The sequence below is a fragment of the Neoarius graeffei genome, chromosome 20 (assembly GCF_027579695.1).
Source record: "Neoarius graeffei isolate fNeoGra1 chromosome 20, fNeoGra1.pri, whole genome shotgun sequence".
Taxonomy (NCBI): Eukaryota; Metazoa; Chordata; class Actinopteri; order Siluriformes; family Ariidae; genus Neoarius; species Neoarius graeffei.
Window position 1 is genome coordinate 62,704,585 of NC_083588.1, and position 24,742 is coordinate 62,729,326.

Below are 24,742 nucleotides of genomic sequence, written 5' to 3' on the forward strand. Positions count from 1 at the left end.
TCTAATGCTGATAATTACTGTAATGCACGCGCTAAGTGTACGAGCATGCAGGAGTGGCGCGCGCCAATGGGAACGGAGGGCCGGTCTCCGGTGTGCTCCCGCCTCCTCTGCGCTCCGGTTCCTCTTCTTCTTCTTGCTTTCCGCAACACGTCGCGTTTTGTTTTTCATCTCTCTCTCTCTCTCTCTCTCACTCTCTCTCTCCACCCCCTCCTCCTTCTCCTCCCCTTTTCTTTTAATCGGTACATGGCGCAGAGGAGGCGCGCGAGCCGGTCGCCTCGTGTCCGTCCATCACCGGTTGTCGGGGATTTGGATGTAACCGCGCGTGAGGGGAAAAATCGGCGGTAAGACCGGCAGCCTACTGGGCGGGCAGGCGCGCGCCACCGAGCCTCCGATCTGTCAATCCAGCCATCCATCTATCCATCCGATCCATCTTTCCACCCACCGTATCTCTCTCTCTCTCTCTCTCTCTCTCTCTCTCTCTCTCTCTCCGTCCATGTCGCGCGATGCCGCACGCGGATGCCGTTCCCGTTTCCGGAGGACATTTTCGCAGCGCTAGGAGCCACCTATGGAAACTGGGGATCAAAATTTTAGGAAGAAAAGAAAGAGGCTATCAGCCGGGTCTTCTTTTTATTTTATTTTATTTCCCTTTTCATCTGTCTGTCTATTGATTGATTGATTGATTGATTCTGATTGGTCGGTTTCTTCCCTCGTGCTTTTGCTCCCTTCTCTCATTTGTCACCCACACATCTGCACCTCACATCCATTTAGTCCTCTTCTGGATTCATTTCAAACCAGCCACCAGTTTCTCCTGCCATCCCTTTCTTCATGCTTTTTTCCTCCTCATTCAAGCAGGGTGCTTAGTTATAGCTTATTAAAGGGGCAATCTGTGTGTGTGTGTGTGTGTGTGTGTGTGTGTGTGTGAGTGAGAGAGCGTGTTAAACAATTTTGCTGCTCTTTAGCTCCACACTTGTTGTGATACATTGCATATATACATAGCTATAGAAACAGTGAGGGCAGAGCATCCCTCCGTTACTCTCGCATCCCTCCTCCACCCCCATTCCATCCTTGCATTCCACCGGAGTGCTGTATTTAACACCTTTAACACATCACGGAGAACGAGACGAGCTGCAAAAGGATTTCATTTAACACACGTATTAGTCAGTGCGCTTGTCACATGCAGGTCTCAGATCATCATCGCGCCCTTAAAGGCCCTGTAAGCAATTTTGATTATAGGTTAGGACATGTATAGTGTTTGATTAAAGGTACAGGCTGCTTCTTTAGCTGGTCTTGTCGTATTAAAGGAGCAGGAGAAAAGAAGCACAGCACCAGCCGAAGAGGCTTTTCCAAATTTCTTCCTTGATCAGTAATCGTACAAACGCAACCATAAGGTTCCCGGCGCGCCCGCCTACTTCCCCCTCCTTCCGCTCCAACCTGTCCCGTTTTTTCCATTCGGTCCGCTCCCCTCCGTTCTCCAATATTTATTTCCTGTACGTGAAGAGGAAAGGGGGTCCCCCCGTCGTGCAATGCAGCAGCATGGGCACGTTTGACCGCGGCGTGCAGATGCTGCTGAGCACGGTGGGCGCGTTCGCCGCGTTCAGCCTCATGACCATCGCCGTGGGCACAGACTACTGGCTGTACTCACGCGGCGTCTGCAAGATCAAGACAACCAACGAGAATGAGACCAGCAAGAAGAACGAAGAGGTCATGACCCACTCAGGCCTGTGGAGGACGTGCTGCTTGGAGGGTAAGGAGCCTGACATGTCTCTTTTTTGGTCTCTTTCATGTCTGGTGGTTCTGTATTGCAGGGTTATCCATCACATTTCAGGGCTTTTTACAGTCAAACACACCAGATTCAACTCATCAGTTCACTTTCATGGTGACCAACTGACCAGAGATCTCCATTTTGGGCCAACATGCTGTGAACTAACTGAACTGGACATATCTGTCCATTTTTTGTCCATTTATATCCAAGTTTAATGCCTTTACACATGACCACATGCATTTTCTACCCCCACCAAAGATGGAGTTTGAAATAGCAGCTGGCGAGAGAAACACCATACCTGGAAATTCCACCATGTTTCTCACTATTTACTCTATCAGCAAACATCAGAAACCAAACTCCAGCCAAGTTCTCAGAGTTGTTCCCATCTTACAAACTTTAATACAGATCAAAACTGGATTTGTGTCTCCAGGCCAGAACAAACCAATGACATAACACCACCTTGGGGGTGTGCTGTGATAGGAAAATAATCAACAGAGGTTTAGTATGATGAAGCAGAGCTATTGGTACCACCCTGAAGTTGATTATTTGTCTATAACAGCATGTCCTGATGTGTGTTTTTCTTTTTATACCACAGCAGTTTGCCAGTGATTATCATTATTTACTAATTAAACAACAAGACGTCCTAAGATTTATCCCTTTATACTGTAGTTTCATCAGTGCTGTGGGTTGTGCATAAAACAGGTTGCTTCCTGTTCTCACTCACTTTATAGCAGCTATAAACAGTCATTCCTTAACCAGCCTCGCGTTTCTTCTCTTTCTTGAGAAATGCCATGTTACTGAGAGAAACGGCAAAGTGTATAAAGATGGATCTCCAAGATCCGATTGGTTGGAGCTCCAACTAATACACTGGGACAGAAATAAAAAGGTGTGTGAGTGATATGTGTTCCTGGTTGGTGGTAAAGTGTTTGACCCATCATCAGAAGATCACAATCACAGTCCTAATCTGCTCGCTCACCTGCCAGTCGAAGAGATGCGAGCCAATGGTGGTCTTCCATGAGCTCATCTGTGACGTCTGCAAACTGTGAGTTGGAAATACACAGTGGAAATACACATCCATTTTAATTATAGAAACACCCGCTCATCAATTGGCAGCAGCGTAATAAACAAAACCATGCAGATACAAATCAAGAGCTTCAGTTAATGTTCACATCAAACATCAGAATGAGGGAAAAGTGTGAGCTCTGTGACTAACGGTGGCATGGATGTTGGTGCCACATCATGCTCCACTTCTGTCAGCCAAGAACACGAATCTGAGACAATCACAGGCACAAATTCACTGAAACTGGACAGCTGAAGACTTAAAAAAAAAACACCAGGTGATTTTTTTTCCCTAATCTTCAGCTGTCTAATTAAGGATGAGTCTGTGCCGAGTGTTTTAATGTTTAATGTTTTGTGCATACTGAGGTGGTTTTCTGCTCAGCACGGATGTAAAAAGTGATTATATGAGTTACTATATCCTTCCTGGCAGCTCAAACCAACCTGGCCAACTGTCCCTCACACAATGTTTTTTTGTTTTTTGCACCATTCTGTTGCTGTGTGAACTCTAAAGACTGTTGTGTGTGAAAATTCCAGGAGATCAGCAGTTTGTGAAATAGTGAAACCAGTCCATCTGATATCAACATCACAGAGATGACACTTTTTCCCCATTCTGACGTTTGACGTGAACGTTACCAGTGAATTATATCTACATGATTTTATGCGCTGCGCTGCTGCCACATGATTGGCTGATTAGATAACTGCATGAAACTGCAGGTGTCCAGTTGTTTCTATTAAAGTGGATGGTGAGTGTATATTATAAACACTGTTAATTACACAGGAACTCTGGAAACAAAAACATTTTGTGATCAGTAAAAACTTAAGAATTTAAAGGTTCTGACTGCAAAGTTGAATTCTGGGTAAATTGTTCTATTGCTGTTGGAGTTTTGAGATGTTTCTCTTCTGCACACACCATGTGTCTTGTGTGTAAATGTTTGGCTGAGATAAAAAGCATTCCGCATTTTACGATTCCAGAGATCGCCGAAGCAAGCAAGCAACAATATAAAAAAAACGTGACCACCGTGGGGCGTGTCTGAGCTACTTTTAACCAAAACCAGTCGGTGTGGGCGAACATGGCGGACTCGACTCTCCCTCCAGCAGAAAAGAAAAGGAAAGCCTGCCTAGTGAGTGCAACTGCAAGATAGAGCAAGGTTAGAGGGATGACGTGTTATTTTTCTAGACAGATAACTGAATCGTTCTAGCTAGCACTTAGCTATCTTAGCCTTAGAATGCATGGGCTCGAGTCCACGGTAGCGATATGGTATGGAGTTCTACACCTAATGTTTTGATCTTACAGAGAAAGAAATGAGAACACAAAAGCAGGAACAGAGAAAAGATATATTCGTCGTCTTTTGTTTCACGGATCTATTCGCGAACGTCAACCACAAATTACACAAATCCCTGCGACTCAAAACTCTCAGAGGTCGATGCAGAGTCACGATGTTTTCTTGGTGGCATTGCCAGCTTGGTGTGATGCAGTTCCATAGTTATTCTAATTAGTTAAAGCTCCTCCCTCACGTTCGGCTGTTTCCTGTTTCCTTACGGCCGCACTGTTTACCTCAAGAGGGAGGAAACGATCCCAAAACGGAGGAAATCATCAAAACGATCACATCTCGTCCATATGATAATTGTTCATGCGAGACAGAGGAAAATGCCATGCTCAATAAAAAAATAACAAATTTTAGATGACTTTGCAGTCAGCACATTTAAGTAAAATGTGAAAATGTGTGTGCCTTTGAAGGTCCATATGTACCTTCAAACTGATTACTCTCACATACAAGGTCATCATAGTTAGGATTAAAGCAGAGCATTTAGGAAAAGAGTTGTGCGCTTGGAGCATCACGATCACCAAACAGTCCTGAACTGCTCTCATCCATGACCAGAGCTGACAAACCCAAGCAATCGCACATGTTACTTCCTGTCAGGCTTTACAAGCCTTTAGCGTTGAATGAACTCTTATTTTGTCTGATTTTGTTCAGACTGAAATGATATAAGATCTTCAACATACACATGGAGACTCTGTGGTTCTAAAAAGGTCTAGAAAGTTCTAAAAAGTTCTTTAGACTAATAATAACTATTTTTTGGTTTCCTAAAGCAGGAGTTGAAGGTCATCTCCAGCACCATCACGTGATCTTAAAATGCAGTACAGTCAGGGACCTGCTGGATCAACATCCCAGACCCCACTTTGAGAACCATGGGTCCTACAGAACCTTCAGATTTATAGACCTTCAGCTTCCTGAGATAAAGACCTCTATATTGACTTAAATAACCAAAAATGGAGTTAGCATGATGTGGAGGAATCTTTGAGGTGGAAAATGATTCTTCAGTTTATTGCAACAAAATGGTAAAGAATCAGGAACTGAAAGTTTCTTGAAGGAACTGAATCACTGAATGCACTTTTGGACCAGAGGAACTTTTTCTTTTTCTAGTTCTTCGAACTGTTGGAGGAAGTTCTGCCTTTTTTGTGTGTCCTGGGCCTGTTGTAAGAAAATATCATAAATACAATAATAAAAAAGAAAAAACAAGTAAGCAGTCATGGGGTTCGAACCAGCATCTCAGAGCAACAAGCAACTTTTTCTTTTTTACCTCCAACTGTGTTGGAGGAGGTTATGAGTTCACCTTGTTTGTCTGTTCCCAACATAACTCAAAAAGTAGTGAACGGATTTTGATGAAATTTGGTGGAAAGGTGAGCCATGAGCCAAGGAACAATTGATCTGATTTTGATGCAAATCCGGATGTGTATGTGGATCCAGGATTTGTTTGTTCCAAACATAACTCAAAAAATAGTGAACGGATTTGGATGAAATTTGGTGGACAACTTTAGTATTCTCCTCAGTTCAAGTGATTTGATTTTGATGTTGATAATGCAGTATGTGGCTTGGCGGAGGTATGAACTCTACCCAGTGTCTTTCTAGTTCTTATTATTTTCATGATGTTTTCAGACAACAGGCCCTGTAGCCAGGCTAATGTGTAATGCTAACATTTGTGTGTACAAACACAAGTTTGACATTTAAATATGCTCCGCAGTTTTGTCTTTGATCATCCCCGGGTTATATCAGGAAATGACAAATCTGTGAACAGGTGAAACAAGCTTAAAAACATCAGCAATCAGCGCCAGTTAACACCGAAGCTTGTTGAACTGTAAGACCGGCAACCGACATTTTTAAAAATCCGTCTAAAACTTAAGCCGTGTAAACAACAGCTCTTCACATTATCATAAAAAAACCCACAGACTCAGACAAATGGACTGGCAATGAAGTCCAGGCTTTATTGAGTGGATATTCGATGGAGGAAATACAGCGTCATTTTGACGAAATATATGATCTTTGCTAGCATTTCTTGCTAGCATCACGCTAGCAAGCCGACTTACATCACTTCACGAACAGAAAAAAAGCCCTTGAAGGTATGAACTGGAAATAATTATTTGTTTTTTAACTTTAAAAAGTTATTAACCGGGCTGCCTTTACATTTTAAGTTCAGTGAAACTCATATAGTAAGTTAGCACAATGAGGTGGTCAATTAGCATTATGCTAACTTACTATATGAGTTTTAGCGAACTCAAAATTGCTTCAATATTGTTTTCCACAGTTAAATATTTGAATACAGTGCAAAAAGTGTCTTAGTGAGAACAAATATCTTGAATATAGTCCAATTTATCGAATATTTAAATAATATTGGCTGGCTTTTTTTGTGGTATATCAGATATATTCCATTCAGATAGCATGATACTGAATGAGTCAAAGATGAGTAGCTGAATGGAATATATCTGATATACCACGAAAAAAAGCCAACCAATATTATTATTATTATTATTATTATTATTATTATTATACATACACATTCTTTTCAGGTGTTCAACGCGTCTTTTTCTTTCAAAATTCTCCCAAAATCTTCCGTATTTAACGAAGCAAACCTGGCGGCCATGTTTGTTTATAAATTGTCCCAGTCGCTCGCTAGCGTGGAAGTTTTACGTCGCCGACGTGTGACGTAATGTTATCTTGACAACCATGCAATATCGTAAACCATATTCAACACTCATTCTCTACTGGCGCCCCCTGGGAACTTCTGTATGCCGACGATTTGGTGATTGTTGCTGAGACACTTGAGGAGCTTTCAGGCAAGTTTCTGTTGTAGAAAAACGGCCTGGAGTTAAGAGGGTTGAGGGTTAATATGGCGAAAACGAAGGTCATGATATCTGGCCCAGACCTTAATTCTCTAAGGGACTCTGGTAAACATCCTTGTGGTGTTTGCAGAAAAGGTGTTGGCTGCAACTCCATCTTCTGCAATGAATGCCAACATTGGGTACATAAGAAGTGTACGAGAACCCGTGGCAGGCTCTCTGCAGATCCCTCCTTCAGATGTGACCGTTGTCTTGGCTTGGCTTGCCCTATTGTCGACAAGCAATTTGACCAGGTGGCTCTTGGTCCACATGAGCTGGAGACAGTTGACTTGTTTTGTTACCTGGGAGATCATCTTTGTGCTGGTGGTGGATGCGAGATTGCATCAATAACTAGAACAAGGTCGGCATGGAAGAAATTTAAAGAGTTGATACCCCTCCTTTCGTCCAGGGCGCTTTCGTGTGACACTCGTGATCAGGTGTACAGTACGTACGTGAGAAGTGCTATGCTGTATACAAGTGAATGCTGGCCAATTAAGAAAGAAGACATGAAACGCCTTGAGCGTAACGAAAGATCAATGCTCAGATGGATGTGCCACATTAACCCGTCGGCCAACATCAGCACAGAAGCCCTTCGCCAGAGTTTAGGTCTTACTGACCTTGATACTGTACTCAGATTAAGGCGTTTGAGATGGTTTGGCCATGTCAAACGCAGTCCACATGCCATCAACACCATCCGGTGCTATCAGGTTGTGGGCACGAGAAAGAGGGGTTGGCCCAGGAAGACATGGGAGGAGTTAGTGGCTAACGATTTGCGAGCCTGGGGTTTGCAGGTGGAAGACGCACTTGATAGAAAATGTTGGAAGCGTGCGCTGCATAATTTCCATGCACCGTCTGACACACCATAGGTGTCTCACAGACATTAACGGGTGAAGAAGAAGAAGATTCTCCATTGGGTAGAGTGGCGTAATACATGTAGGATAAGCGATATGCTAACAATATTGCATGCTATCAAACCAAATGAATGAAACCCGCTAGAAGGGAATAGAACACGTTTTTATTCCATCGAAAAAGTGTCCTGTATGTATAATAATTCTATTATAAGATTACACTAAACTAAATATAAGATTATTAAATGTTATTAACTTAAATTATTTAAATGGTCTTTTGCCAATAAAACAAGTCAAATTGAAGACAAACTTGAAATTATTAATTTGTGCTAGTAGCACTGGTACAAATTGTTATTCTCACTCAGGATCTTTCTACTTTCTTCCTCTTCTTCTTCTTCTAACATTTTTAGGACGCTATTGCTCCCTCAATTTTCAACCAATCATCACCAAATTTCACATGAAGAATCCCTCTGGGCTGAATTACATTGCTATGACTTTTGGTGCTGATCTGGATCACTGATCCGGAATGAGCCATGAAAAACGGGCTTTTTTTCAATCACTTATAATTCTGTTAATTTTCATGATTTTTTTCAATCATTTTTTAAATTTTGTTCATGGCGGCAGGGCACAACTTTTCCTCACTAAGTGTCATTCTCTATCTCTTACTGTCTATAGGGTATGGTGACCAGACGTCCCGGTTTGTAACAGCTAGCACAAATCACTGTGAATTTAGTCACACTCTGTATCTAGTTAGAGATTCCTAGATTTAATAATCTGACATTTAGCTTATGCTAATAATAATAATAATAATAATAATACAATTTAGGCAGCAATTCAATGTTCAATCAAACCGAGAAGAAAGACAGTTATTACCCACTGTCACAGCTAAAATGTTGAAAAAATGTGCTAAAGTAGCAGGATTGAATTCCCTCTGAGAGAAACGGGAGCAGAAATGACTTCATGGTAAATAACCCCAGAAATTACGGGAAGCGGATGGATGTTGATGCATGTTTTACTCATCAGTGGCTTTGTGGATACAGTATGAAAGGCAAAACTTTGAAGACCAAAGCCCATCAACTAATATATACAAAGCTAAAATAGTGAACGATCGAACAGATCCCCTTTGTCGTGTATGTAAACAATCAGATGACACAATCGATCATATTATAGCATGCTGTGCTGGGCCAGCCCAGAACAAATACAAATACGTTATGATTGTATAGGCCAGTACTTACACCGGAAGGTGTGCAAACATTATAACGTAAACGTCTCGGACTATTGGAACAAACACCAACCTGCTGACATCATGACTAATAACAATGTTACATTACTCTGGGATTTCCAATCCACACCAACAGAACAGGTCAGATAGTGTAATTAAAGACCATCATGCTAGGACATGCCCAATTATCGATGTAGCTGTAGCGACTGATGGTAATATTTGTTAAAGAATGTGAAAATGTTGGAAAGTATAAAGATCTTGAAGTAGAAATTGCAAGGATGTGGAATCGTAGGACAACAACGGTCCCAGTTATTGTTGGGGTAATTGGGATGATCAGGAAAGGTTTGGAAAAGAATAACTACTTATTAACTGAGCGTGAGGTCTTTATGGGAAAATATCATACTTTCAAGACCTCAGTCTGATATTTTCCCGTAAAGACCAAGCCAGTAAGGTTAATAAGGAGTTTATTATATGACTTGTTTATTTCTAAGATTAAAATAGACAGTCATTATAATGAGGCGTGACGCTGCTTTCAATCATGTCATATTTGTAATGTAGTTGAGTCATGCATGCAAAATAAACGGCTAGCGGTTTCAAAACTGAATTTCTGTTAGCAGTTAGCAGTTTCTGAATGCTCTTTGTTGCTCATTTCTTGAATAACTTGGTGACTTGTTTGTCTTTTGTGTTTTAGCTGTTTTTGATTCCCAATTAATCTTTTGTTGTCATTTTGTTTGTTTTTTGCAACATTGAAAGCCGGCGCCTTGGGAAGAAAGTCTGTAATTGCCCACGGGCATTACAGGAAAATTCTGCCCGCCAAGGAACCAATCAGAGTGCACGATTTTACCAGAAGGCGCTTGTGCCATATAATAATATTAAGAAAATTCCTGTAAACAACGTCATCCAGATAATATAGGAGATTGTACTAATTAGCAGCATGCATAGACTAAGGAAAATCCTCACCATAGTATTGTGATACTTTTCGTAAAATAACTTCAGTCTTTCTGCTCTTGGACTCCGGTGGAGATATGGTGATGGACTTTTATATTGAACCTGATAAGAAAAAAAAATACACCAGTTTGGATTATACTCATAACACACATCTGCTCAGTGGCTCAGTGTATTTTTTTTACACTCAAAGTCATCCGTGGCTACAAAAAAGTTTGAGTTTTTTTAATCAGCTTTCTTGCTATAAATAAAAATTCTGAATTATTTTATGTCCCTGAAGCTGTATACTGACATCACTGTTGATGTTGTCGTTGACTTTGGCCACATCTGTGAGCTTGTCCTTAACATCTGCTCAAGTTTTGCTGTCCGTCTGTCAGACGCAACCTTCAAGGACAAAATGTTCATGTGGACATGACGTCTGGTTGAGTGGCGTGGCAACAGGAAGTGTTTCATTCTTAAAGTTGATGAAAGACATCGGAATTTAGTTCGAGCATCAGGATTCGGGATTCGCCGAGTTGTCAAATGATGGATTGATATTTCCTGACACGGTGTGTGTGTGTGTAAGTGTGTGCCTTTAACCCAGATTGGACATTGGAGTCTGTTTTTTTACCTTTCGTCTATTCGCTTTGACACTTGAAAAAGTCAATGTCATGATCCATATTGTCTGTGCTGTAGTTGTCTTAAAGTATCACAGTGTTTGTTTGTTTGTTTTGTTGTATCGTCTCCCTCCCCCCTCCGTAATCGGATGCTCCTGCACCACATCAGTCATGTGCGAGTTCCTCAGACCTCCCTGAAGCGAGCGGGTTGTAAATCAGCGAGCTCGGTTCAGACGGTGAGCCGCTGGAGGTGGAGCAGATTTACAGCGAGTGTGTTAGTGTAATCTTCCACTGGAGCTCTTTGAACCGATCGGAAAGGGGAAAGAGCACGGTGAAATTACCAGCGCTTCAGATATTTACATCAGATCGGCTCCTGCATCAACGTGTGTGTGTGTGTGTGTGTGTGTGTGTTTTTGATGTTTTTGATGAAAAGACCACCCAATAACCTATGTTCTACATTAAAATACATTCATTTGATTAGCATCAGTGTGTATACAGTATGTGTGTGTGTGATAAATCTCTTGACAGATACACACTGTATGGTAGCTAATACCTTAACGAGACATGATGAATGTTCATTAAACTATCATTACTACAGTTCATTATAATCTGAAGATTATTATAATACTATCTTTTAGAATGAAGTCACACGTCCACCTGAAGCACAGGATTTCACTCCTCAGACGGCACACGCAATCACAAGACACGCCTTGTCATTTTAATATGAATGATTGCTGGCTTGCAGCTCAGAAACTGTTGAAAGTGCAGATTCTACTCTCTCAATCAAGCTGACGTTTCTCTTCGTAAGCAGGAGAGGATGTTCATGCTGAAAGACAAACACATCCCGTACGTTCTGCAATATATATATATATATATATATCACATCAAAACAACTGGAAGAAAAATGCAGGCTCAAGGCGTTGGCTTCCCGAATGGTCTCAAAGTCTCAAGGATAGCAAGAAGAAAGGGGGCGGGGCTATGTCTGAAGGAAAATATCATGAAAATAATTCTCGATTATAAAGTGAGATTTTACCAAAGTGATGAAACTCTTTCAAACTTTGCACTTATAATGTCGAGTCTTTCAATAGAGCCTGTGTGTCATTTGTTTTTCTCTCACAGATCCAGATGCGGGCGGCACGGTGGTGTAGTGGTTAGCGCTGTCGCCTCACAGCAAGAAGGTCCGGGTTCGAGCCCCGTGGCCGGCGAGGGCCTTTCTGTGCAGAGTTTGCATGTTCTCCCCGTGTCCGCGTGGGTTTCCTCCGGGTGCTCCGGTTTCCCCCACAGTCCAAAGACATGCAGGTTAGGTTAACTGGTGACTCTAAATTGAGCGTAGGTGTGAATGTGAGTGTGAATGGTTGTCTGTGTCTATATGTCAGCCCTGTGATGACCTGGCGACTTGTCCAGGGTGTACCCCGCCTTTCGCCCGTAGTCAGCTGGGATAGGCTCCAGCTTGCCTGCGACCCTGAAGAAGGATAAAGCGGCTACAGATAATGAGATGAGATGAGATCCAGATGCCTTCTCTAAGACGAATTTTCATGACTACGATTTCAGCCGTTGCATTTTCTTGAACTCATCAGGGAATATTAAAATCCAGATTTCTCTCCACCTGTTTTAGCTGTCTCAAAAATTTAAACCAATTTACTTTCCAAGATATTCTATTTTTCTTTGAGTCGGAGGAATGTGCTGATGTTTCTTGTTTAAATTTCGTAAAATCTCATCAAAGTAGTATTTTAAGCTTAGAACTGAAAGACGTTCTTTTCTATGTCTTTTGTAAAAAACTCATCTCATCTCATTATCTCTAGCGGCTTTATCCTGTTCTACAGGGTCGCAGGCAAGCTGGAGCCTATCCCAGCTGACTACGGGCAAAAGGCGGGGTACACCCTGGACAAGTCGCCAGGTCATCACAGGGCTGACACATAGACACAGACAACCATTCACACTCACATTCACACCTACGCTCAATTTAGAGTCACCAGTTAACCTAACCTGCATGTCTTTGGACTGTGGGGGAAACCGGAGCACCCGGAGGAAACCCACGCGGACACGGGGAGAACATGCAAACTCCACACAGAAAGGCCCTCGCCGGCCACGGGGCTCGAACCCTGAACTTCTTGCTGTGAGGCGACAGCGCTGACCACTACACCACCGTGCCACCCTTGTAAAAAACTGATAAATAATTTTAAAAAACCCTCCAGAAATACTTTTACTGAATATCTCCATTGTCATATTTTCTACTTCATAATGCACCACACTTTTTCAATAGGAAGCAGGCCGGCCAGTCTAGGACCTGCACTCTTTTATTATGAAGCCACGCTGTTGTAACACATACAGAATGTGTTTTGGCATTATCTTACTGGAATAAGCAGGACATCCCTGAAAAAGACATCGTCTGGATGGCAGCATATGTTGCTCCAAAACCTGTATGTACCTTTGAACATTAATGGAGCCTTCACAGACACACCCCCATACCATAACAGATGCTGGGCTTTGATTTGGATGGTCCTTTTCCTTTTTAGCCCAGAGGACACGACATCCATAATTTCCAAAAACAATTTGAAATACGGACTCGTCAGACCACAGCACACTTTTCCACTTTGTGTCAATCCATCTCAGATGAGGTCATGTCCTCAGAATTCACCAGTGTTTCTGGATGTTGTTGATATACGGCTTTTGCTTTTCAGATTAACCGTGTTTACCGACAATGGTTTTCCGAAGTGTTCCCGAGCCCAGGTAGTATTGTCCTTTATACAATCATGTCAGTTTTTAACACAGTGCCATTTTAGGGGTTGAAGGTCATGGGCGTCCATTGTTGGTTTTTGGCCTTGTACCTCACATGCAGAGATTTCTCCGGATTCTCGAAAACTTTTGATTGTCGATGGTGAAATCCCTAATTTTCTTACTGTTGTACATTCATAAACATTGTTTTTAAACTGTTCGACTATTTGCCCATGCAGTTTTTCATAAAGTGGTGAGCCTCGCCCCATCCTTGCTTGTAAACGCCTGAATCTTTCTAATGACCAGTTAACCCGTTTACCTGCAAAATGTTCCAAACAGGTGTGTTGTTGTTGTTGTTTGTTTAATCTCTTACAAGAGTTTATAATTTGGTGGCCATGAGCCATCCGATGGTATCGGGGTCAAGTTCAATAAGGCCATCTAGTCCATGAGGAGGCCAGAGGTGGGGGCAATCTTCGATTATGTGCTGCAATGTCTGTTGAAGGCCACAGTCACATATGTCGTCATCACGTGCGCCGAAAGATTTTAGGAATGCTCGGGTCTTGCAGCATCCAGTACGCACTCTGCTTAGTTGCACCCAGGCGTTGCGGTCCAACTGGTGGCCGCTGGGTTTGTCTGATGGAATTCTAATGAATGTGTGAAGTCTAGTGTCACGGGCACTCCATTCTTTCTCCCATCTGCTTTCCACCCATGTTGTCGACAAGGGCGGATGTTCTTTTTGGAGTTTGGCAGCTCTAGTGGCAAAGTGATCTCTTTTAATACGCTGAGGTGCTGTTAAGAGAGGGGATCAGGCTTCCAACCTCTTTAGCCTTTTCAGCCAGTTTCAGCACCTGGTAGTCACGTCGGAGAGAGGGAGGTGGAATGCCAGAGATCACCGGCAGCATAACTGTAGGTGTGGGCTTTAGGGCTCCTGAGACCACTCGCATCGCATCGTTAAGTACTGTATCGATTGCTTTGGTGTGTGAACTATGCGACCATGTGGGAGAAGCATATTTGGCTGTAGAGTACACCAGCGCAAGGGTTGACATGCGCAGGGTGGTGAACTTGGCTCCCCAGTTGGCCCCAGCAAGCTTTCTGATGATGTTTACTCTCTTGGAGGCCTTTTCAGCCGCGTTCTTTAGATGTTGGCCGTAGGTCAAGCTTCGGTCAAGGGATACACCCAGGTAGGTCGGCACAGGGTCAAACCTGATTCTCTTGCCATGTAGGTTTATCTTCAGCTCCTGCTTGGCAAGTCTATTGGCCAGGTGGTATATTGTGCATACCGTCTTGGTCTCACTGAGTTTCAGGTGCCATAGATCAAGGTATTTGCAGAGTTGGTTCAGGTCAGATTCCAGAGTGGTCTGTATCTCCTCATAGGTTTTTGACGAGTAGCCGATAGCGCTATCATCTGCATAGAGGTACTTGCTTGATCTAGTCGGGGGATAATCCGCTGTATAGATCTTGAAAAGTATAGGGGCAAGAACAGACCCTTGCGGTAGACCGTTGCGATTCGTCCGTTTCCTGCTGCATTCCCCACTCGAGGTCACGACATAGAAGGTATGGTTTTGAAGCAAGATCATGATGAATCTTACAAGCTTCACGTCGGGGATGAGTTGGAGCAGCTTCAGGTACAGACCGCGGTGCCAGACGGTGTCATAAGCAGCTGTAAGATCAATGTACAAGGCACCAAACTTCTCCTTACGTTGGAATGCTGCCTCGATGTCGTGGGTCAGGCGGACAATTTGATCGGTGGTAGATCTTCCTCTCCGAAAGCCAGCTTGCTCATAGGGCAAGTGGGTCTCAACAATGTCATTAATACGGGCGAGGATAATCCGTTCCATTAGCTTGTATGCTATACAGAGAAGGGAGATCGGTCGGTAGCTGCGGGGGTCATCAGCGGGCTTCTTTGGTTTCAAGATGGCAACCACCTTGGCCCGTCGCCAGACAGCAGGGATAGTTAGGGTCTCCAGGCAGTTACTGAGGAAAACACAGAGCCATTTGAGTGCACGGATACCCAGATGGGAAAGGAACTCAGCATGAATAAGATCCACACCAGGGGCTTTTCCTCCTCGTAGGCAGAGTATGGCGTCCATCACCTGCTCCAGTGTTATTGGTCCCGAGAGATCGCTTGTAGCTGGGAGGTTGTTGGTGAGCTCCTTAATACCGGCATTCACTTTGTAGGTGTGGGCTTTGGTTTCCTCGTTGTTAGACTTCCATTTGCTGTTTTCAACCAGCACTGATGCGATGGAATTCGCGGTAACCAGACATGGCTTTGGCTTGCTGCTACGACCAGTGAGGTGGTTTATCAAGGTCCAAGCTTGGCGGCTGGAGTGGGTAAAGTCGATGGAATTTACGGTTTCTTCCCATCTGGTGTGTCTTTTTTCACCAAGGATCTCCATTAGCTTCTCACTTTTTGATGGCTTCTCTTCCAGGCTGGCTGTGTTGTAGTTGTTTAGCGCTGTCTCACACTCCGCGTCCCAGCAGGGTATATAGTTCTTCCGGTGTCCCCTAGGAATTGAGGCTTTGGCAGCCGAAGAGAGCATGCTGGTAAATGCGTTGTAGGTCTCCGAGGTTTTCCCTGTAGGGTCGGGTAGGTCAGCGCTCATGGAGTTGGTGAGGTCTGTGAATTTCGGCCAGTCAGCTTTGCGGAAGTTCCAACGTTTTTTCTCGAGGCTACTGATCTTTAAGCCAGCCTTGGAGGCGATTATTATGCGGCAGTGGCCAGATCGGGGAACTTTTCCAGGACAGTCCGTTCGCAGGAGGATGACAGTCTGCTTGAGACGAAGCACAAGTCTGGATTGGTCCAAGTTTTATGGCGTCCCGAGAAAAACGACTTATTGTCCTTGGCATCGTATAAAAGATGGAGATCATTAAGGTCGGCCCATTGCTCAATAGTTTCACCATTTTGATTGGTATCAGGGTAGCCCCACATAGTGTTCCTGCTATTAAAGTCGCCACACACAATGTTGGTTGTTCCTCCGCGGGGCAGGCATTGGGAAGTTATTGTGCTGGGCGGGGGCTTATAGACGTTAATTATTGACGTGTCGCCTAGCGTAGTTGTGATCCACTCAATCACAACTATGATCAAGCTGGGAACCTCTACGTGGTGATCCTAGAAACGCACTTGTGCGGCTAATTTCAGCAACTCAATCTCTACTAAGAGTCTACTAAGAGTCTACCAAGAGTAAAGAAAAAAAACCCAGGTGTGTTTTGAACTTCCACAACTTTCCCAGTCTTTTGTTGCCCCTGTCCCAACTTTTTTGGAACATGTTGTGGGTACCAAATTCAGAATGAGTGTATATTTACAAAAAAAAAAGTTTATTGGTTTGAACATGTAATATCTTGTACTCAATTGACGATAGGTTGAAAAGGATTTGCAAAATCATTACATTCTGTTTTTATTTATGGTTGTATTTGGACCATAAAACTAGGCGAAATATTCACTCAGCATATACCAATGTATTAATAATTCCATTAAATAATATAAAAAAGCTAAAACATTATTGCTATTAGAAAGTATTTTGCGAAATGTTTTGTGAACTGTGTGCTATCGCAGTCAGTTTCATTTGAACATAATGGTAAACATGAGGTATCTGACCTGAGGCCATTTTTTTGTGACTGTGTGATCTAAACGGGTGTAACATGAGATTATTATACCTCTACACAAAAACAGGAAGCACACACACTTTCATACACACCCAACCTGGCATGATAGATGTGTCATTTCCGGTCTATGGCTCATCTGAGCGACTCGGATGCAGGTGTAGTGACTGCAGCTAATCTGCTTTATTAATCTTCATTATTCTCACAACGGAGATGTGAGGCTAAAGCCGAGAAAGCGGCTCGCTTATGTACCTAATTTCCTTTTCTCCTCTGGACAAGTTCCCTATTTATTCCCTATTTATCCACTGATGCCCCAAGCCAAGCAAATCACTCTCACACACCACACTGTTCACAATTGGACAGATTTTCAGTGCCGTGTGCATCCATATGTTGGCAGGTGCAATACGTAGCTGTGAACTGAGGTGTGAAAATGTTAATTTCTGACTAATTGTGCATTGTTTCCCACCCAGTAGGTTTAAATTCACACACCTTTTGAGTAGCAGGCTAGGATATGTATGCATAATTGCTGTGCACTTCTACTGGAATCACTTCGTTTTCACATTCACTCATATGTGTGTTGTGTGTTGCCTACACACGTGTGTTGTATGTGTTAAGTGTGTGCAAGTGACACTAAAGGAGTGTATAATGTGCAGCTATAACAAATGTAGGTTTATTAGATAAAGAAAGTCAGCATATGGGCGGCACGGTGGTGTAGTGGTTAGCGCTGTCGCCTCACAGCAAGAAGGTTCTGGGTTCGAGCCCTGTGGCCGGCGAGGGCCTTTCTGTGCGGAGTTTGCATGTTCTCCCCGTGTCCACGTGGGTTTCCTCCGGGTGCTCCGGTTTCCCCCACAGTCCAAAGACATGCAGGTTAGGTTAACTGGTGACTCTAAATTGAGCGTAGGTGTGAATGTGAGTGTGAATGGTTGTCTGTGTCTATGTGTCAGCCCTGTGATGACCTGGCGACTTGTCCAGGGTGTACCCCGCCTTTCGCCCGTAGTCAGCTGGGATAGGCTCCAGCTTGCCTGCGACCCTGTAGAACAGGATAAAGCGGCTAGAGATAATGAGATGAGATGAGATGAGATGAGAAGTCAGAATATCAGTCCTCTGCCTTCTAAACAAACCTTTTTAGAAGAGCTGAAAAGCGTATGTGCTTGGATGTGTGTGTGTGTGTTGCAGATGAATAATCATGCCCATATGTTGCTTGGCGATGGAGGATTATGTACATAGACAGATTAGATAAGGATTAGCACATTGGTGTTTCTCCAGCTAATGTCTTGAGTGCACATTGAGCATTACTTGCTATTATAGCACTGTTTCAACAACAGGGGTTACAGCAAATAGAGCTGAACACAATGTAGCCCAACACAGCGAGGCTGAATACATTAGACACAAAACAAGCAACTGTTCAAAAAACAGAACTTCACAGTTCAACACAGCAAAGCAAAACACAGCAATGCCCCCCAAAAAAGGCAAACACAGCAAAGGCAAAGCCTACAAAGTGTGACACTCCCAAGCCAAGTACAGGAAAGCCAAACACAGTGAAGCTCAAAGAATTACAGACTTACACAGCCCAACATGGCAAAGTCAAACACAGTAAAGTCAAACACAGTAAAATGAAACCCAGTAAAACCAAGCATAGTAATACCAAACACAGTAATGTCCATCCATCCATTATCTGTAGCCACTTACCCTGTACAGGGTCGCAGGCAAGCTGGAGCCTATCCCAGCTGACTATGGGCGAGAGGCGGGGTACACCCTGGACAAGTCGCCAGGTCATCGCAGGGCTGACACAGAGACAAACAACCATTCACACTCACATTCACACCTACGGTCAATTTAGAGACACCAATTAACCTAACCAACAGTACATGTCTTTGGACTGTGGGGGAAACCGGAGGAAACCCATGCAGACACGGGGAGAACATGCAAACTCCACACAGAAAGGCCCTCATCGGTCGCTGGGCTCAAACCCAGGACCTTCTTGCTGTGAAGCGACAGTGCTAACCACTACACCACCGTGCTACCACACAGTAAAGTCAAACACAGTAAAGCCAAGCACAGTTAAACCAAACACAGAAAAACCAAACACAATAAAGCCAAACACAGAAAAACCAAACACAGTAAAGTCAAACACAGTGAAGTCAAATACAGTAAAGCCAAACACAGAAAAACCAAACACAGTGAAGTCAAATACAGTAAAGCCAAACACATAAAAACCAAACACAATAAAGCCAAACACAGAAAAACCAAACACAGTACAGCCAAACACAATAAAGTCAAACACAGTGAAGTCAAACACAGAAAAACCAAACACAGTGAAGTCAAATACAGTAAAGCCAAACACATAAAAACCAAACACAATAAAGCCAAACACAGTAAAACCAAACACAGTTCTACCAAACAGAGTAAAGCCAAACACAGTAAAGTCAAACAGAGTAAAGCCAAACACAGAAAAACCAAAGACAGTTAAACCAAGCAGAGTAAAGCCAAACACAGTAAAACCAAACACGGTTAAGTCTAACACAGTAAAACCAAACACAGTTAAACCAAACAAAGCCAAACACAGTAAAGTCATCTCATCTCATTATCTCTAGCCGCTTTATCCTTCTACAGGGTCGCAGGCAAGCTGGAGCCTATCCCAGCTGACTACGGGCGAAAGGCGGGGTACACCCTGGACAAGTCGCCAGGTCATCACAGGGCTGACACATAGACACAGACAACCATTCACACTCACATTCACACCTACGCTCAATTTAGAGTCACCAGTTAACCTAACCTGCATGTCTTTGGACTGTGGGGGAAACCGGAGCACCCGGAGGAAACCCACGCGGACACGGGGAGAACATGCAAACTCCACACAGAAGGGCCCTCGCCGGCCCCGGGGCTCGAACCCAGGACCTTCTTGCTGTGAGGCGACAGCGCTAACCACTACACCACCGTGCCGCCCCACAGTAAAGTCAAATACAGTAAAATCAAACAGAGTAAAGCCAAACACAGAAAAACCAAACACAATAAAGACAAACACAGTAAGGCCCCCATCACACTTATTTGGAATTAGCAGGAATCAAGCAGAACCAGCCGGAATGAAAAATTTTTCAAAATTTGTGCCACATTCGGGTGGGAATTTCAAACTGACCAACATTCTTACAGCTTTGTAAGAATGCCGTTCGAATACTTAGAATGCGTTTCGAACCTGCCTCGAATGATTCTTGCACATTCCAGGTGTATTAGCTTTCGAATGCAGTTCAAATGTAGTTGGAACACAGTAGGAATACCTAGAATGGCGTTAGAATGCAGTAAGAATATTAAGACTGCACTTCAAATGCCATACGAGTGCGGTTCGATTGCTGCCCGAATACCACCTGAAGTCTGGTTGGAAGGTGCCTTGAATGTTGTACGAATTCACCTCAAATGCAGTCAGAATGCTCCCGGAATAGCTGCTGAATATGTTTTGTACATCTAAGAATTCAAAGAGAATGTAGCTCGAATACTTAGAATATACTTCGAATATCCCGGAATATACAAAGAATTTTAATTCCCACGGCATTCCGGCTCATTCGAGGCACATTCGGGACATTCTGGCAGGATTTGAAGTGGCTTGCCATTTCGATTTTTCCCTCGAACGTGATCAGAATGTTTCGAATGCTGCTGGAATGCCGTAAGAATATTTAGAGTACAGTCAGAATGCAGTTAGAATACACTTCGAATGCCGTTCGATATTTCTCCTCTTCAAATGCACCTCGAATGTTTTGAGCATGAGCAAAACATTCGGGCCGGCCACAAGAATGGGCCCAAATGTTTGGAATGCACTCAGAATACAGTCAGAATTTTTAGAATGCACTTCGAATATCCCGGAATATATGAAGAAATTTCATTCCGACGGCATTCTGGCTCATTCCGCCTCTAGTGTGACCACCCTATAAAGCCAAACACAGTGAAGTCAAACATTGTAAAGTCAAACACAGGAAAACCAAACACAGTAAAATCTCATCTCATTATCTCTAGCCGCTTTATCCTGTTCTACAAGGCAAGCTGGAGCCTATCCCAGCTGACTACGGGCGAAAGGCGGGGTACACCCTGGACAAGTCGCCAGGTCATCACAGGGCTGACACAGAGACACAGACAACCATTCACACCTACGGTCAATTTAGAGTCACCAGTTAACCTAACCTGCATGTCTTTGGACTGTGGGGGAAACCGGAGCACCCGGAGGAAACCCACGCGGACACGGGGAGAACATGCAAACTCTGCACAGAAAGGCCCTCGCCGGCCACGGGGCTCGAACCCAGACCTTCTTGCTGTGAGGCGACAGTGCTAACCACTACACCACCGTGCCGCCTCACAGTAAAATCAAAACACATAAAATCAAAACACAGCAAAGTAAAAAAAAAAAAGAACAAAACAAAATACGGTAAAGCCAAACACAGGTCATACAGAAAAAATGCACAGCTCAACAGAAAAAAGCCCGACCCAGCCCGGTCCAGAGTGGCGCAGTTGTCCTTTATCACATTAACCAGCAAATGTAGGACTCATCACATAATCATGTGGTCAGATTTGGGAAGATTTGTAAAGACAGTGCTCTTTGGCACAGGCCCTCATCCAGATTGGATTAGCAGGCTAAATCACCTCTTGACTCAGAACGGAGTTGTTGTAAGCCATAAAGAGGCACGGCGTTAACTCACTTACCCATAATGCACTACAGTACAGTGACCAAGTGAGGAAAAAGCACTCCATATCCACCAATAGCATCTTCATGGCCTTTAGCGCAGACATAATACTCTGTGAGACGATCATAAAGAGCACAAGGAAAATGACTTAGCGATATTGCATCACTCACTCACCGGTGTTGTCACAGTGAGGAGACAGATTTTGTTCATTTGCTGTTAATGCCAGATTATTGTTACTGTTTTATTGGTCTCTGGTCCTTCATGTACACCATCTCGAGCTGTGTAAATATGTGACTTGGTCGTTGATACGAATGAAACAGAGTGCAAAAGCAACGACATCAGCAAAGAAAAAAGAGCACAAATCTTAACGAAATCCAATGCACCATCTGGAAAAAAAGTGTCTGTGAAGGATTTTAGTTATTTTGTAAATATATGTCAATGTAACTAGACTGGCCTGAGTTTCCTAAAAACATCATAGCACAAAGATCATCATTAAATGGTAGAGCGAGCAGCACAATCAATGCTCTCTTTCCTAGTTAAGCTGCTCTTAGTGTTAAGAGGCTTTTGGGAAACCCACCCCTGTTTAATCATTAATTTTCTCCTTATTTGCACAACAGCTACTAGTAATACTAGGACTAGTATTGTCAGAAATTGCTGTAAATAGTGTAACTGTTAAAGCGCTTCTGATGAGTGGAAATTTGACTTGCTATCATGAGACGTTTCTCCAACAATTAATTCATTTCCATAGTGATAGTTTACAATCCATTAAGTCAAGTTTATTTGTATAGTGCTTTTAACAACAGACATTGTTGAAAAGCAGCTTTCCAGAAAATTAAAGACTTTAAATATGAGCTAATTTATCCCTAATAAATGTATTTATCCCCAATGAGCAAGCCTGTGGCGACGGCGGTGAGGAAAAACTCCCTCAAATGACACGAGGAAGAAACCTCGAGAGGAACCAGACTCGAAAGGGAACCCATCCTCATCTGGGTGATAACAGATAGCATGATTATAAAAAACTCGCTTCTATAACTGTGTCCTATAGAGTCACAAAATATAACTTTGTAACCAGGAAATTCATTATAGTTTTAACAAGAAGTCTATTTTGATGAAGTTATCAACTGTTTATTGATGGAGACTTGAGTACGAAACTGTTCATGACAACTGCAGTCCGAAAGTTGTCATGATGATTGTAGTCCTCAGCCATCATAACAGAACTGTAAGTGTCCAGAGCCGTCTTCTAAGTGTGACTTTTGTCCATATGGGGCCGTCCTCCACAGGAGCGATGTGGTGAGACTAGCCAAAAGTAGGGCATCAGGATGGATCAGGCAAGTCCGAGGAGCAGAAGAGGTCAGCAACAATGGTGTCTCAGGATCAACATGGAATGAGAGACAGAGAGAGAGAGAGAGAGAGAGAAAACACAGGTTGTTAGGTATGCCCAATGTCACCTAATGAGTAAGAACAGTATCCATTTTGTGCTAAGTAGGCAAAATGGGCCTTGCAGTTATGGTCGGGTTCACTGTGGTCGCAAAAGCCATCAAAAATCAGGTCGAAGCTTTACCATATTCTCTTAAGTATGGAGATTCGCTATAAATGTTGACTAGCATGGGGATACAAATTAGCTGAATGATAATAGCTAGTATACAGAATACAAACCATCGTCATATATATTGGGTGGCACAGTGGTCTAGTGGTTAGCACTGTTGCCTCACAGCAAGAAGGTTCTAGGTTTGAGCGCAGCCAGCGTGTGTGGAGTTTGCATGTTCTCCTGCGTGGGTTTCCTCCAGGTGCTCTGGTTTCCCCCACAGTCCAAAGACATGCGGTTAGGTTAAGGTGGGGTGGTCTTGGGCTGAGATGCCCTTGAGGGAGGCACCTACCCCCCAACTGCTCCCTGGGCACTGTAGCATAGCTGCCCACTGCTCTGGGTATGTGTGTGTGTGCTCATTGCTCACGTGTGTGTTCACTGCTTCAGATGGGTTAAATGCAGAGAGGCATTTCACAAGTGCATGTGTGATGAATAAAGTTATTCTTATTCTTTTTCTTCATATATTTTTCTTTTTCTTCTTTTTCTTTTTCTTCATACACTATATTGCCAAAAGTATTCGCTCACCTGCCTTGACTCACATATGAGCTTAAGTGACATCCCATTCCTAATCCATAGGGTTCAATATGACGTCGGTCCACCCTTTGCAGCTAGAACAGCTTCACCTCTTCTGGGAAGGCTGTCCACAAGGTTTAGGAGTGTGTTTATGGAATTTTTGACCATTCTTCCAGAAGCGCATTTGTGAGGTCACACACTGATGTTGGACGAGAAGACCTGGCTCTCAGTCTCTGCTCTACTTCATCCCAAAGGTGTTCTATCAGGTTGAGGTCAGGACTCTGTGCAGGCCAGTCAAGTTCATCCACACCAGACTCTGTCATCCATGTCTTTATGGACCTTGCTTTGTGCACTGGTGCCCAGTCATGTTGGAAGAGGAAGGGGCCAGCTCCAAACTGTAAAAACAGTCTGCATGCCTAGGTGCTTAATTTTATACACCTGTGGCCATGGAAGTGATTGGAACACCTGATTCCGATAATTTGGATGGGTGAGCAAATACTTTTGGCAATAGAATGTATATTTTTTCTCCGTGCTCTCACGGAAGGCGGTTGCATTTCTCTGCTCTCCTCTCCCTTATTTTCCCTGCTTGTGCTCCTCTGTCTCGTCTCATCTGTCTATACTTTTGAGAGACTCTCTCCGCACTGCTCTCCAAACTAAAAAATCATGGAATTGATAAACTGGTCTCTTAACGAAATTGACACAGTTTTCTCGACGAGAAGCCTGGGTTCGGGGGAACCCACCTGTCCTGCCGGAACGTTCGCGGCTGGCTACACGATGGATGCGTGGGAGCGGGTCGTGTGCCTGGCGATTCTTTCTGTGGAGGACATTGAAGACATCTACCTATTCGGAACCATGATTACAGGACTTTTGCTGATTGGATTAGGCATTGCCCTGGTTTATCGAGGAAATCAGGAAACGGTGACAGCTGTTCAAAGCCCCATAAAGCTGCCCAACATGATTGAAGCGGTGGGCAGAGCTGTCGGCACTCAGACTGTGGCTATTCAGAACTTGAACCGCAACATGGATAACATCATGGAGAAGCTTTCGGCTTTGCAAAGGAAATGGATTGATTTG

General features: G+C 43.5%; 1 protein-coding gene across 1 annotated transcript in view; it reads left to right on the forward strand.

Annotated features, from left to right (window-relative positions):
* The first annotated feature begins 1,524 nt into the window (after positions 1–1,524).
* The window catches only part of LOC132869342 (voltage-dependent calcium channel gamma-2 subunit-like), a 117,109-nt gene continuing 93,891 nt past the window's right edge, over positions 1,525–24,742 (forward strand). The window contains exon 1 of the mRNA XM_060902684.1: positions 1,525–1,744. Within this exon, the coding sequence (XP_060758667.1) occupies positions 1,534–1,744 (211 nt within the window). The 5' untranslated portion in view covers positions 1,525–1,533. The remainder of the gene's footprint in view (positions 1,745–24,742) is intronic.